We start from the raw sequence: 16,636 nt of genomic DNA, 5'->3' as shown, positions 1-16,636 counted from the left end.
TATTCTGGCATTACAATTTTAAAGTTTTTAAGTCTCAGAAGTCAGAACTTTGATGAGAGGCCTGCAGTATGTTGTACCCCTACTGCTGCTCACCTCTTTCCCCATATCTTTTCTGACTTAGTTCTTGTCTCTACCTTAGTTCTTGGGTAAATAATTGCTAATGAAGAAGCTCATCTATGATAACTGGTTTGTCAAATCTGGTTAATTACTGGCTTATACAATATACAAGTGTCTTCCTGATTAAAAACAATATACAGAGGTACATTTCATTTCCTTGTTTTTCATGATTGCTTTATCAAATACCCTTTGGTAATACCTGTGCTTTTGTAATACCTGTGAACAAGGGGTTAAGGCAGAAGGAAGATCACTGCTGCCCCAGGGAAAGTAGACAGAACGAGGGTGCAGCGGAAAGAATGGAGTGAGACAAGTTAACTTGTCTCTGAATTTCTTCTTTCGTGAGCTAAAATTTTTGGACATGAGGGATAATTAACTGAGGATTTACATTAGAGTGAAAACAACAGTATTTATGATCTCTAGCTTCTATCAGCAGGAGAAGCTTGATGCAATGACAAATGATGTTTTGCTCACAGTAATCTAACCTTCCCATAATTAATATATTCTGGAGAATGTTCTTCTGGATGTTTGGGTGTGTTAACATTGTTATTAGCAGCATGAAATTTTTTAAGCTGTTCTCATAAGGCACGTTAGCATAGAACAGTGAAATGAAAATTCTACTGCATTGGGAAACCCTGCCACTAAACTGTAAAAGGCTTAAGCTTTCTGTCTGTAGTTTTAGAGTAGTTTCATAGTTTTATAGTTGGTAGGGTTGGAAGGGACCTGAGCGGATCGTCAAGTCCGACCCCCTGCTGTGGCAGGAAAGAGTACTGCGGTCAAATGACCCCGGCCAGGTGTTCATTCAGCCTTCTTTTAAAGACCCCCAGGTTAGGAGCCAGCACCACTTCCCTTGGAAGTTGGTTCCAGATCCTAGCCGCCCTGACTGTGAAGTAGCACCTCCTGATACCTAGCCTGAACCTACTCTCTGCCAGCTTGTGACCGTTATTTCTTGTCACTCCTGGTAGTGCTCGAAGGAACAGGGAATCCCCCAATGCCTTCTGGTCCCCCCTGACTAGTTTGCAAATGGTCACTAGATCCCCACTCAGCCATCTCTTGTGGAGGCTGAACAGGTTCAGGTCCCTTAGCCTCTCCTCGTAGGGCCTGCCCTGCTGCCCCCTGATCATGCAAGTGGCCCTCCTCTGGACCCTCTTCATGCTGTCCACATCCCTCCTGATGTGCGGTGCCCAGAACTGGATGTAGTACTCCAACTGTGGCCTGACCAGTGTTGCATAGAGGGGGAGGATCACCTCCTTGGCCCTGCTTGTGATGCATCTGTGGATGCATGACAATTTATGTTTGGCTTTCCTGACCGTGTCCCCACACTGTTGGCCCATGTTCATATTGGCCTCAATAGTGACTCCAAGATCCTTTTCTGCCTCTGCACTGACGAGAAGGGAGCTCCCCAGCCTGTAGGTATGCTGCTGGTTCTTCCTCCCTAGGTGCAGTACCTTTCACTTGTCAGTGTTGAAACCCATCCTATTCTTATCCGCCCACCCCTGTAACCTGTCCAGATCTGATTGCAGCCTATTCCTTCCTTCTAGCGTGCCCACTTCCCCCCACATTTTAGTGTGGTCTGCGAATTTGAACAGGGTGCTTTTTACCCCCTCGTCCAAGTCGCGGAGGAAGATGTTGAACAGTGCGGGCCCGAGGACCGAGCCCTGGGGAACCCCACTGCCCACATCCCTCCAGGTCGAATAAGACCCGTCCCCCACCACTCTCTGGGTGCAGCCCTCCAGCCAGTTAGTGACCCATTTGACTGTGTAGGTATCGACACCACGGTCTCCTAGTTTTTTAATGAGAATGGGGTGAGAGACCATGTCAAAGGCCTTCCTAAAGTCCAGAAGGACTATATCCACCACAGCACCTGCATCCAGGGATTTTGGTGACCTGGTCATAGAAGGCCACCAAGTTGGTCTGACAGGACCTGCCTCTAATGAACCCGTGTTGGTTGCCCCTAAGCATAGTCTCCCCTGCTGGCCCTTCGTGGACATGTGCCAGGATAATTTTCTCAAAAAGCTAGCTACTGGTACCTAGTCTCCTTAGCGAATGTCACCCCTAATACTTGCCCAGAAATCAAAGGAAGGAGACAAGGCAGCATGTGTTCAGTACATAGGAACAACATTGACTCCCAGCTAATCTCTCATTAGATTTTCTCATGTACCTCAGTGTTTGTACTTCTAAGCTTTGTGTGGTAGCTCTGCCTAAAAACGATTTAGCTGCTTTTTATTCTTTCTGCTGACTATCTGGGAGAAATTCTGGCAAAGTTACAGAACCAGTACTTGGTAAAATTATTGACTGTGATATAGATTCTGAGGTAGGATTTAACATGTTTCTATCCTGTGTTGAGAAACAAGTAGGAAAAAGTGATAAGGGAATACTTTCTATTCCCCCATTTATGAGGGAATATGCTAAACAGTATCTGTTAAAGTTAAAACCTTTTTTATATAGTAGTTGGGATATCTTTCACTCAGGAGTATTAAAGGGAATGGTTAAGGAGTTCTCTTTACCATTAGCACTGATTTTTTTAAATGCTTGGGAGTTTGGGAGCACTTCCAGTAGTTCCAGAGGACTAGAGAAAAAAACCTCATGTATCAACACTGAAAAATGATTAATGGGATGATTCAAGTCATTATATAGGTTAGTTATTATTGATCCTGGACAGAATCATGGAAAGGATGATATGGAACATAAGCAGTAAATATTTAAAGACTGTTACCATAATTAATGCTGATTTTCATGGCTTTGTACAAAATGGGTCTTACCAACTAAATTTGATAGCATTTTTTAATGAGATCACAAGTGTAACTGATATAATAACTGGCTTGACATAGTAGATATCTTTAAGCTCTCATAATATTTGGATTGCAAAATAGTGCTATAAAATAAATGGATTATTAAAAGTAATCATAAATGTGGAATTATTGTGCAATGTAAATGTCAGTACTATTCAACATATTTATCAAATGATCTGGAAGAGAATATAGAAAGATTACTAGTAACATTTGCTATTTTAAATGTTATGAAATTGATAGGGAATTAAACAATTGAGGGGAACAAGTTATTTGCACAGATTGATCTGGAATGAGCATTGGTAGGAGCATTGAAATATTTTTTAACACAGCCAAATATGTGGCTATGCATCTAGGAACAATGGATGTTGGTCATCTTTGTGAGATAGGGAACTGTACCCTAGAACATAGTCCTTCTGAAAAGGATTTTTAGGTTTATGGTAGAAATCTGAATGCAAGCGCTCTCAATGAAAGGCTACAGATAAGTGGCTAAATGCAATTTCTGGATGTATATATCATGTATATCATGTATATATCATGTAGGAAAAAAAGAAGTAGCATTATCTCTGTATGTGGCATTAGTGCAACTGGTTCTGATGTCCACACTGCTAAAAAAATAAGGAGGAGAAAGAGAAGGAGAAACATATAAAAGAACTGAGTACTGGAAAACATGCCTTATACTGAGAGACTCAATCGCAATAGAGTTCATCCAAGATAGTGACTTGATCAAGGGTGACAAATGCCTCCAGGGAGAGGAGATTTCTAAGAGATGACTCTTTAATCTAATAGGAACAGTTTAACAAGGTTCAGTATTTAGAAACTGAAGCGAAACAAATTCAGATGAGAGATACAGCTTACATTTGTAAGAGTTATGGTAATTAACCACCTAGGGATCTTGCAGCTTTTTTATCACTTGACCTTTTTAGATAAAGACTGGCAGTCTTTCTATAAGGTATGTCATGATCTAACCAGAAGCTATAGGCTTCATGCCAGAATTGCTGGGTGAGATTCTTTTGTCTGTGGTGGAAAGTCAGACAAGATGTACCTAACGATACTTTCTAGCCTTAAAGTATGTGGACCTGTATGAATCAATTAAAAAAATGCTGTTTCCCAATTATAAGGGCTTTTTTTTTCTTTTATCTGCTTTTTTCCTTTATAGACAATGCTGTATAGGTAGGATTTTCAAAAGTTCTTGCTATTGGCCTAAGTCTACATTGACACAGCAGTTAGGCTTACCTTGGCCAGCTCCAAGCATCACTGCACCTTGCTTGCTTTTGACTCTTTTAAAAATCTTCCTTTTGCCTTCTACCTGTTCCATGTCTTCTTCCTTCCCAGTATCTTTGTGCTTTGTCACTGCTCCCCCTTCCCTGATTGTGAGGTATCCTTCTTAGTCTTTAATCACTTAATACCTTATTCCCCTTCTGCTCTTTATCTTAACTTCCCTGTCTAGTCTTTGGATTTTTCCCATTTGCTTATGGGCATATCCTTTGCCTGAAAAAAGTCCTTGACTTTAGCTGTCTTTCCAGTTGTTACCTAGCTCTTATTTTGTATGTTGTAAAATATCATGTATATTCACAGCACTGTATAAATGCGGAATAATAATATAGCTGTTACTCAAGATCACTTCACTCCATTTACCATCCAACCTCTTTTAACAATGGCTTAGAGTTGCTTTGACTACCTGTAATGAACAGTCTCTAATTTGTGTATTGTCTATTATGAAAGAAAAGAATGCTGTCTTAAAAAAATACTTATCAAAGTAGCATCTAGAATTGACTCAGCTTCCTTTGGTTCTATAGTTTCAGAAAAAAATCTGTTCTCCATGAATTATCTTATGAATACAGTATCAGTAATGATTTTGCTTCACCAGTAAGATTATTCCTTTTAAAAAAATATTCTTTTCCAAAATTACAGAATACTTATTTGAGCTGTTTGATTTAGTGATGAGCTGGGATGATTATGTGGATTGTCGTACATGAGGCCAGTATATCAAGTGAATGACCTGTGCACAAGTTGTTGCTCAAAATAGCAAATATTGTGTTTTACAACAGTCTGAAAGAACAGATTGTTAGTGCACACAGGTGAAATTCATTTAATTAGTTTGACTTCTAATTTGTTTCTGGTATCATGTGAAGCACATAAAACCCAGCCTCAATTTCCGCACATAATAATATGAGGATATTTTTCTACCTCTGTAAAATGTTTCCAGACCCATATATAACACACAGTAGGCATGTCTACATGAAACATTTACTGCAGAGCTGACTAATTAGCTCTGCAGTAAAGTTTCAGCATCTACACGTACACCCCTATTAGGGCACAGTAAACTAATAAATGCTGCCATAGGTTAGTACTTGTAAACACGAGTACTATTCTACAGCAGCATTATTTAGTATGCCACAAGGCATTTGTAGATGGTGAAGGAGGTGGTTGGGGCATGAGGTTGCTTCAATGCAGGGCTGCCTTCTGGGTAGCCCCACACTGAAGCACCTTGTGCCCCAACCAGCCCCTCTGCAACATGTTGAGCTAGGCCAGAGCAGAGTGCCCCATTTTACTAAGGCAAATGGAGGATGCTGTTAGCCACCAGCAAGCATGCCTTTGGTCAATGAGCAGTGACCGTATAGTGACTCCTCTTTCCATCTAAATGGAAAACAGAAAAGAAGGGGTGTGTCTACACAACATGCATTAATGTGCATTAGCCTAGTTTACTGCACAGTATGGTGCATGTCTACACATGCATGCCCTTACGGCTAGGCAAAAATGGCCAAAAATGCAGGTATCAAATTTAGGCATGATTAGTTAATGCACATTAACACATGTGTAGATGCAACCCATCACTAACTTCAGTGTCGGGTCTGCCCAGCCACTAGAGGGCCATCCTGAGTCCAGCCCCAGGGCTCCTGGCTCACTGCCTCTCCTGCTTCAAGGCTGGGCTGCTTTCTGGAAGTCCCTAGCTGCAGGGTATAAAAGCCTGCAGACATTTTGTGCTTTGGGGCACACACACACGACAGCCTGAGGGAGCCTGTTCTGTCTCTAGAAGCCCAGCGGGCCTCTTGTGCCCCACTGGACAGGCCACAGGCTGCCTCTGCCTGGCCTGTTCTCTGGAACTGCAGAACAGTCTGCAGAACTATAGCTTGGCCACAGGTTAGTGTTGCAAAGGGCTGCCGCTTGCTGCATCCTTTGCCCAGCCCTGAGGTTCTCCCAGGGCTGCTAGCTGGCTGTCTGTGACAGCAGGGCCAGTACCTACTCCCTGCTGCTGCTCATCCCCAGCAGCATGATTTTGCAGGTGCTGTGGTGAAGTGTCTCTACCACACAGCTCCCAGTCCCTGGCCGTGCCCCTCCGCTGAGTGCTCCTGAGCACTGGCCAGGGCTGGCCACACAGGGACAGCCACACAGGGGCCCAGAGAGCTGGCACGAGACAAGAATGTCATCCTTATCATCTTCCTTGTCAGACTCCAGTCCCACCCATGTGCTTATGCCCGTGCTGACTGCCTGGGCCCCAAACTGGTCCCAGGAGGAGATTGGCAACCTTGTGGCGCTCTGGGGCCATGCCGACATGCAGAGGCAGTTTGCATAGGGTGGGTGCTCGAATGCCTACATTTATGAGGCCCTGTTGGGTGGCATGCATGAGCAAGGGCACTCTTGGTCAGCACAGCAGTGCTGCATTAAGGTCAAGGCTTTGTGAGCAGTGGATGGCTGTGATAGACTACAGTTGGTGGTCCTGTTGTGCCCATAAGACCATGGCCTTTATGCAGGCGCTGACCTGTATTTTGGTGCCTTGGGTCCCAGGCTGCACCCCTGCAAGTGTCACCAGCACGGGTGGCCTGGCTCAGCCCTTGACCCTCCTTGACCCCCCTGGTGACGTATCATGGGAGGAGGGGCCCTTGGACACTGGCAGCTCAGAGAGCTCTGGCCAGCAGTTGTCCCACCCTTGGGGCAGCCCCAGACCCCAGCATGAGGAGTGGCCAGCCATGACACTGCTGGCCACCTCAGCACCACCCCCTGCCCGGGAGGGCCTCTGTCAGGGTGCTGGCCTGCCGCACATCATGGGCTGCAGACACTGGGCATAGCCGGACACTGTTGGTGACAGGGAGGCCCATGCTGAGCTACCAGCCACGCCAGCCCCAGACACATGGTAAGTCCCTCACTGAAGGAGGGCTCTCCCAGTCTCTGCCCTGTACCTGACCACTGCCCCTGTTCCCTGCCCCTGGCCTGACTGCACTCCCCTGGCCCTGGGTTCCCTCCCTACAGCACACATGGAGGCAGGACACAGTTCACAACTTTATTCAGCAGCCTATGTCCCCACAGCTGGGTGGGTACAGGCCTCTCACACGCTGAGGAAGGTGTCAATGCTGGTAGTGATGTCCTCAGCAGCAGGGGAAAGGATGTGTAGTGCTGCCACGTAGTCCTCCAAATGGTGGCAGAGGTTGCAGGGCAGTCTGGGCTTACCCCCTGTGCTATTGTAGCTCAGGGTCCTAAACCAGGAGTGCAGGTGTGCCTGGGGAATGAGGAGGATCAGCAGCAGTAGGGCATAGTGGCCTGGGCACTGCTGCACCTGCAGAAACAGATCATTGTGCACTGCCCAGGGCACATGCAGCAGGGGTACACTCAGGGCACAGGGTCCAGCCCTGGGGCGCCCCCCTCACCCCAGTTTTCCAGCAGCCCTGTGTGCCCCGAGCCTGAGTGCTATGGCCTGTGTGGCAGAGCAGTTGGCCTGCGAGGAGGTGGGGGGAGCAGGGTCTGGAGCCGCAGCAGAAGGTGCAGCCAGCAGCCTGACCTGGCCTGCCCTGGGAAGGGGGCAGGGGAGGCAGGCTGCCGGCAGCCAGTACGCACAGGTCACTGGCCCCAGGGTAGCAAGGGGGGACAAGGGGCTTGGGCAGCAGCCATCCAGACCTGGGCCTGCTTGGCCAGACTTACCATGGTCCCTGGGCACCCATGCCTGGCCAACCCCCAATATGAAGCTGGGCAGTGCACAGCTCCTGGTGCAGAGCATTTTATCTCTGAAATGCTGCAAACTGTCACAAAAGGCTTCTGTCTCTTGCCTCTGCACGGCCAAAATCTGGACACAGGGGAGAGCCCACCAGCCCCAGCGGGGATATGAGCTCTGAGTCACTGCCGTCCACTGCTGGAGCTGTCCTGATGCTCTGGCTGCACCAGTGGCACGCCCTGGATTGGACCATCCTGCTCCAGTGGCTGGTGGCAGTGGTGGATGAGCAGGAGGCCCGTGCACAGGCCTGGAGGACAGATGATATCGCCTGGGTGGAGGCACAGGACTGGGTGCAGTGGGACCACTGGGCCTGAATGGAAGCACCTAGAGCTGCTCCAGTAGCAAGGGGACACTGAATGCCAGGCCCTGGACACCTTCCTGGGCCTGGTGGCTGTGTCCATGCCCCCCACTGCTCAGTCCCCACCCATGGCCCCACAGGGCCCGTGGGTCCCATCCATGCCCTGCAGCAGGCCCCTGTCTGGGCCTGGGAGGAGGTCCTGTGGTGCCTTCTGCCTGCCTGGCCCAACCACCTGCCCCCCCCACCCCAGATTTGCCACCACCTGCTAGGCCCCAGCACCACCATAGTCCACTGCACGATGCACCTGAAAAAACAGCCATACATGAAGACACTACCTGCTAGGGACACTGAGGTTCCCAGATCCACGGGGGAATGTCCGGAGGCTGGGGTGCTGGACACTTGCTCCAGGGTTCTGTCCCCTAGGCCTTCCCCCACAGCCCCCTACTCTTGGCTCAAAGATCTGAAATATTGTAAATAGTTTTCCATTCGTAAGTGGGTTTTGTAATGTTGGTTGGTGAGTGGGGAGGGTGGTGGAGGGACTCTGTTGGTTGAGGGGGGAGGGACTGCGGGGTCTGTTTGAGCAGGGAGAGGAGAGGGATGGAGGTGGTTGTTGTGAGGGTAATAAAGTTTTTGTTTCAGCCATGTGTGTGTCTTGACAGTAGTGCTGGGGGTAGGCAGGGGGTAGGGAATGAGTGGGCGGCCGGGGAGGGTGTAGGGAATGTGTGGGCGGCAGGGCAGGCAGGCTGGAGTGGAGAGTGCTGGAGGAGTGGGTCAGGCAGGGCCTCCTGCAGCCCGTTCCTTGGCCCCTGCTGGCAGGTGCATGGCAGCAGGGGCAGCATCATGGCCAACAGGAACGCGGGGCACTGGTCATTGCTGGCAGGGGCCGGGTTGGAGCAGTGGGGCGCTGGGCGTCACTGGCAAGGGCAGGGGCTGGAGCAGCCCTGGTGTAGGGAGGCAGGGTGGGCAAGGAGGGAGCTGTCATGTGCTGTCCCTGCACTGGATACACAGCTTCTGGGCAGGGAAGGGGTTGGCCAGGGACCAGAGTTTTCAAGATGGCTGTCAAGTGCTGGCAGCTGGCTCTGGCTTCTACATGACTGCCAAGTGCTGGCAGCCATGTGGCCACAGGCTGAAGCTCCCCCAAGTGGCCACAGGGACATATAGCAGGGACAAAAAAAACCCTGCCCTGGAGTGGTGTAACTTTAAGGGCCTTGTTGCACATTAATTTTAGGCAGCTCCTGGAGCTCTTAACCCCTGGACTGTCCATGGATTAACACCTGAGAGTAGTTTTAAGCACACTTAAGGTGTCTTAAAATTACACTACTCCAGGGCAAGTTTATCTTTGATCTGTGTTACCCAACTTGTGTTCCATGAATGTGTGGTCACTCCCCACAGATTTTACATGCCTATGATTTATTTAAATGTCTGAGATGTCCTTGTGATGGAGGAAAAGGACACTTCATGTTGACAAAATCATTAATGATTTTCTAGTGCAGTATTCAAGAGTTTTCATTTTAATGATTAAATAGAATAACCCATAGTATTTCTGGAATAAGAACATTTGCTGTTTTGTACTGTCTTTGAAAATTAAAATTGGGAAAAAATCTATAACCAAGTATCATATATACTATCAAGAAACTGATTTCTTAATTGGAAATAACATTACGTGAATAATACATAACACCTTAGACCAGAGAATTTACTTATGTCTTAGCTACTGACCATTCAAAATGCAAGAGTTTTTAAAGACATAAGTAACAATTGTAGTACTTCATATTTTCTTTACATTTAAAGAGTTGAGAAATCAAGAAAATTATAACTGGTGTGTTTTCTATCCTCCTTCTGTTCCTTCTTCCCCCATTTTCTGTGTTTATTAATTAGTAATCAATGAGTTTCAGAGCATCTTTGGGTTTTGTTACACATTCATTTTAAGTGGCTCAGGGATGGCTCAACTCCTGGAATGTCCACATATTAAGATGTAAACTAGTTTTAAGCACCCTTTAGGCATCTTAGGGCCTTGTTACACATTGCATTTTGAGCTGTTAGTGCTAGTTTTACATGCCTCCATACATCAAGGTTTCAAAGATTTAAGTTCTCTTCCAATAGAAGGTGCCTAGTGAGAAAGGCATGGTGGTAGTGGCATTTGATTTTGCTATTATAGCTTTTTGGTAAAAGAGTTCACCAAGGAATTGGGTTCTAGGCCCTCCGCAGCCTGAGATGATTTAAACCATGATCACCAGCACCCATATGTTTAAGTAACAGCGAACATTCCTAATGCATTTTGCGTTGCATTCATTGGTGTCAGTGTGCTCTCAGTGGGTTTAACAGACTGGGTCCACCAAAGACATACCGAGAAGTTAGGTACCACCCTGGTCCATTTTTGATTGCATTGGAACTTAGGTTCGAGTCAGGCACAACTTTGTCCAGATGAGAACGCTTCTGCCATGTAAGTTATGGCTTTATGGAATCTTTGCTGTCTAAAATACAGGCATTAAATTAATTTAGGCACCAAATGATTGTATTTGGCCACTGGAACAGGTTGATCTAGAGCAGGGGTCGACAACCCCTGGCACACGTGCCGAGCATGGCATGTGAGGCCATTTTGCTCAGCACACCACGGCCAGCCCCAGCTCTGGGTAGCTGCTGGAGCCCGGGCTGCTCCCAGCAGGGCTTGCAGCATCCCAGCTGCCTGCTGGGAGCAACCTGGGCTCTGTGCCTGGCAGCAGCTACCCAGAGTCAGGGCCGGCTGCAGCTAGGAGACTCCAAATAGCTGCGCCGGGCTCTGTAGCCCTGGCATCAGCTCCGTACTGGTGCATGCACCCATGCGTCGGAGCAGGTGGTGGGGGATGGGCCTGAGGCAGCGCAACCCCGGTCTCTCCCCTGCTACCAGCACAGAGCTGGTGACTAGGCTCTGGAGCCTGGAGCAGCTGTTTGTAGCCAGTCTGGGCTCTGGGCAGCTGCAGCAAGCAGCGGGCAGGCTGCAGACAGCTGCACCGGGCTCTACAGCTCTGGCATCAGCTCCGTGCTGGCGGTGATGGCGCACACACCTCGGGGCAGACAGCAGGGCAGTGCAGCCCACCCCAAGGTGCCCATGCAGTCGCCACCAGCACGGAGCTGATTCTGGAGCTGTCGAGCCCGGCACAGCTGTTTTTGGTACATGGTAGAGCAATATCAGTGAAATACCTTAGAGCAAAGAGTGACATGGCAGCCTTTGATCATGCATCTGAGTTACTGCAAGCTATATATCTAGTTAGATCCCAAGTAGCTTACTGACAAGTATCATCCAGAGGCAGGTGGAGATTCCCTCTGGAGGCAAGCAATTCATTGACCATGAGTTTCAAGAAAAAGAGCGAGTTTTTGATGGTCCAGCTTCTCAGAGTTCTTATCATGGCTGCTGCTTCGCCTCGTGGGCAGTCCTTAACTTATATAGACCTTATGACTTCATTTACCTGATCCAGCAAAGGCCAGCATCTGTTGGCTGCTAGCCAACCTATTTGAAATGCATCACTGGTTGCCAGGTAGACTAGCAGGGTCTTTAGCCCCTTCCAGTCATGATGACATTGCTTAGAACAATAGGCCCCCACCCAGCTGTGTGAGGCCAGTCATGTAGGCAGAGGGAGCAGGTTTCCCCTTTCATCTGGAATGTATCCAGCTCAGGTTACAACTCAGGGTTGCCTGAAGCCAATAGGGCCAGGGGGTCTGGCCTCTGCAGTGACCATGGTCAAATTGACAAATTAGGCATCCACCTGATAGCAGAGTTTGGGGAGAGACACAGATGGCATTCTGCCACAACTCCAGTCTAGAATCTCTTTTCCTTCTCCCATGTGCCACATTTGTGCTAGAACTGAAGGCCACCCCATTGCAAATCTCTGCACAGATCACTGAGTACTGACCCCTTACATAACTTGCCTTTTGCAAGGTTTACGTGCCTACAGACTTCACAGGTTTGGAAGGGAGGGCCTGTGGACACAAGTATTTGATTCACTTGACTCTTTCCATTTTCATCCTTTGTCTACAAACAATTAAAACAGGCACAAATATCTCCCATACCTCTAAACATGCATACCAATGAGGGTATGCAGAGAAAGAGTACATCTGACCAGAACAGACAGCCTTAGCAGAACATGCATTGCATAAGCAACGTTACATTTTATCTGACGTATGTGTGCTTTCTTCTTCTTGCTGTCTTTTTTGCTTGTGAGCTCACTTGCGCTCTTTCTCTCTCTCGCTTGCTCCTTTCAGAGGTAAGCTTTATAAAACTCCATTTCATCTCCTGACTTTGTAGCTTTTAGGATTTAGCCAGTTTCTTTAACATTCTATCCACACAGACAGTCAAAACCTTGGAGGAAGAAACTACTATTTCTCCTTTTCAACCCAAGGAATTTTTCCCATCTGAAAAACGTGCATGTGGAATATTCCCCTCCCATCTTCTTCATAGCTAGACCCTTGACTGAAAGATGTGTATATACTTTATTCTATACGATGTTTCTCAGGCATCATTATTATTTCTGTTGTTGTTGTTAGGATATGGAAATGCATAAATTATTGGAGAGGGAGTTATATATTCAAAAATAATTTGTGTACACTTAGTAGACAAAGTAGCACTCGGAGAAGCTAAAATGCACCAACCCGAGTCCTTAACTTCTGTTCAACACACACACACACACACACACACACACGTTCTGCTCAAAGCACATGTGTGTGCGTTGTGATCTTATTCTACCCTCATATGTGTGTGTGTGCTGAGCAGAATGTGTGTGTGGTGGGGTTTTGAGCAGAAGCTGAGGACTCAGCTATTGGTGCATTTTAGCTTCTGCCTCCACTAATTAATGCAGTAACTGGTTCCCTTCTTCCTCCAATAATTTATGCATTTTAGAAGAATTTTTTCCCCTTATCACAACAGCAACACCTGAAAAACATTATGATCCAGTTCTTGATGAGGTGAATCAATTGGGATATGACAATTTATGTAAAATGAGAAACTGATCTGATGTGAGTATATGTATGTAAAGTGTGTGTATGTGTAATAAAATACTTGTATCAGTATAGCATATCAAGTATGAATTTCTGCCAGATGCCTTGTTTCAGGCAATATGTTAAACTGGATTACAAATGTCTATAATCATAACACATCTTTCATTATTTTACCAAAAGTCAGGCAGAAGTCAGACACTTGTTTTGTATAAAGCATCTTGATTAAAAATATATACAACTCTAGGAGTATATGATGATATCGTTAGTTTTTTAAACATGATTTCCCTTAGTGCACAAGTGGTTTTTTGCTGATGCTTTTTTTGGATCAACTGTATAGTTGAGAGAGATGATAAACATGCCTTTGGGCATAACGTCCTCTTCCTTAGGTCTTGAAAAGTATTTTAAACATATTTCCTGAGCCATCATGACTGAACATCCAACTGTACTTTCTTCAGTCAGCAAGCAATCTATAGTGTTATGAAACAGGCCTATTGTGCTGTTAAGTAATCAATATATACTTACTTGAGTATGAGAGATGAATTCAGTTCTCTGATTCTGACTATGTACTCCACCGTGTTTTTTCTGTTTTTCTATTTCACTGTGTTCTTTTTTTTTTTTAAATGACAGGTTGCCTTTGCCTCCTGGTGCCTTCTCAGGTCTTTGGGAAAATCAGGAAATGACCGAGAAGATATATTTCCAAAAATTTCCAGTAAGAATTGCAAATTGAACTACTTAAACTATGGCAAAGATATTAGTTAACTTAGATTATATCATTCCTTCTTTTTTTGAGAGAGTTTGATGGATCCATGCATATGTCTATGCACAGATATGTAAAGCTAAAAACATTTAAAGTCAAACCTTTCTTTATATGGAGTATTAGCATGTAATGGTTCTAATTTGAAGGAGATCCAAAAAAATCAGTTTGACTTCCATGGGTGGCATGTGTGGAGCAGGAGGTCACAACTAGGAAGGGGAGTGAGCACTTCAGTGAAATTAATTATGCTGCCCTCATCAGATAAATACATAGCGTGGACTGTCCAACCTCTCCCATCTCCTTTCTACATGGAATTATGTGTGTTTGGTTTTTTGTGTGTGTGTGTCAAAGAAAAGAAGAATTGGTCTGACAGTTGAAATAGCTGAGTAAATAGCTGTTGTTTTGTGCACGGGCAAGCTATTGCTATTATGCTTCCAGAACATGATATTCCAGATATAAACAACAAGACTATCATTAGGATCAGAGGTTAATTTTGCTGCCCCTCTCCTCGTTGTAAGAATCTATTTCTATTGGATTCAGAAGAGCTACCTTACGTAAGACCAGAACTGAAAACTGAATAGTGTACGGGAAGCCTGGACATGGAGCCCTGCTACTTTCTCTTATACTAACCTCACAAAAGTCATGAAACTCACTTGGGGAGCATGAACAAGCTATATTGTGAAAAAAGAATTTTGAATAAAGTATTTCAGAATAAAATAATAGTGTAAAAAAAGAAAGGAAGGAAAAGACAGAGCTGATATTCTTTAGAGTCAATGTGATTCAGCATGTTTTAGTTTACTGTGAATATACATAATATAATGCATAAGCTTTAGATAGGAGGAATGTAGACTTTTTTTCTTCTACTTCACCAAATCAGTCTTAATTTTGTTTGTAGAACACTTGTATTCCTAGTCTTAATCCCAGGTTATTCCTTGTGGTTCTATTTTCAGGGTTACTATGATACCATGGATGCAGGTTACATGGATGAGGAAGGCTATTTATATGTGCTGTCTCGAGTTGATGATGTGATCAATATTGCAGGTCATAGAATTTCGGCAGGAGCAATTGAGGAGGTAAGCACAAACTTGCCAGTAAAAATAGGCAAGCAGGAGAATAAAGATAGTTATACTTAGAAAAGAGAGACAATCACAAAAATATATTTGGGCCTTGACTATGTGTTAATTTATACAAAAATAGCCCCTGGCTGGAGCACTGCAAAGTTACCACTAAGGTGTGCTCCTCATCCAGGAGGTTGAAGTGGGGCTTCTCTCTCTCTCTGTCTCTCCTCCTACCCCCCCACATCTTCCCTCCAGGGAAGCTTGTTATTGAGCCCAATCATGGATAGTCCCTTGACTCCCTGCAAGTGAGTTAAGGTGGGAGAACATCTTTCACAGCTGCTGCTCAATTCATTGGCAAGAAGGGCAGCAAGGAATGCTATTGCTCCTCTGGTGGTCAGAACTGCAGAAGGATATTTCTGTGGTGGGCTTTCATGGAGCCTGCAGCTCTCCTCTCGTTGCTACATGCAATTTTACAGAAGTTACGTGCGGTGCTACAAAAGCAGTGCTGCAGAGACGCTCCTGTTTCAAAAAGGAACACTGCTGTAGTATGGGCAGTATTTCTGTAACGTTTGCACATTTTTATACCAGTATGGGGGTGCTTGAATATCTGTTTTTTGTAGCACAATGAAGGGGTTTGTAGCACTACAAATCTAACATCTGTCTTGCATGTTGGTTTTTCTTTTTCTGAAGTGTACCTGATTCTGAAGTGTACTTTGCTTCATCAAAAAATATATAGTTATCGGACTAGGTGCTTTATAAAATAAGCTATTTGAAGAACAGAAATAGATCCAGGGTGGATTTTTAAAAAAACGGTGTTTGGACAATTCCACCACTACTGATACTATTGGTAAAATTCAGTTTGTCAAGTGTTTTATCATTGGCTTCACTTGAAGCAGAGGTAAGCCAAAAATAAATTCTTCTGAAGACCTCACCCATATGTCCCAATTCACTGAAGTAATATGTATGTAACACTGAAAGTTACCAACAGTACTTTTTATAAAAGCATTTGAAATTCATTTCCTTGTTTACTGCCCTGTCCAGACCTACTGTAATTGCCAATTCTGGATTTCCCTCAAGATATGACAAGTCAGCTTTTTGTTTGGTATTTGGTATGTTTGCTGTTAGAGAACAGTGTATTTTTCCAGGCTCTTAATTTAGTAGTCAAGTAATTCAGGAACTCATTTTTAATTTGTTTGTAATACTATTCTTGTGATATATAAATTGACCTGTATGTTTCACATTTTAGAATTTAAAGAGTAAAATTTAGATGTCTGGACATTCTGTGGTCTCACAAGATTTTTTGGTTGCACAAAAGCTACCATAGACCCTATAGATTACTCTAATTGTATGCCTTAAAAGGGAAACCTTTGAGTAATACAGAATGGAAATGCCATCAGCTTTACCTTACTCTGTGTCATTCCTCAACAGCTCTCGACAAGTTAGTTTGAGTATTGGAAGAAGTATAGCCATGTTAATGCATGACCCTATGCATACTCCTTCATAGTTGGGTTGGTTGTTCCTACAAGGCGCTGCACTGCGCATTGTAGAGCTTCCAGAAGAGGCACAGCACAGAAGGTGACTCCTGGTCTTTACATCTGTATCATTAAGTGCATGAATCGGGTATTGTTCTTTATTTTTTCACTCTGGATCTGAAGCTGATGTAAT

At 45.2% G+C, this 16,636-nt stretch overlaps 1 protein-coding gene across 1 annotated transcript in view; it reads left to right on the top strand.

The window, feature by feature from the left end:
• The window catches only part of LOC102384331 (acyl-CoA synthetase short-chain family member 3, mitochondrial-like), a 54,483-nt gene that overhangs the window by 29,495 nt on the left and 8,352 nt on the right, over positions 1 to 16,636 (top strand). Inside the window, exons 4-5 of the mRNA XM_014527441.2 lie at positions 13,787 to 13,868; positions 14,864 to 14,986. Coding sequence (XP_014382927.2) covers positions 13,787 to 13,868; positions 14,864 to 14,986 — 205 coding nt within the window. The remainder of the gene's footprint in view (positions 1 to 13,786; positions 13,869 to 14,863; positions 14,987 to 16,636) is intronic.

The sequence above is a fragment of the Alligator sinensis genome, unplaced genomic scaffold (genome assembly GCF_000455745.1).
Source record: "Alligator sinensis unplaced genomic scaffold, ASM45574v1 scaffold1726_1, whole genome shotgun sequence".
In the NCBI taxonomy this organism is placed as follows: Eukaryota; Metazoa; Chordata; order Crocodylia; family Alligatoridae; genus Alligator; species Alligator sinensis.
This window is presented reverse-complemented; position numbering and strand designations above follow the sequence as displayed.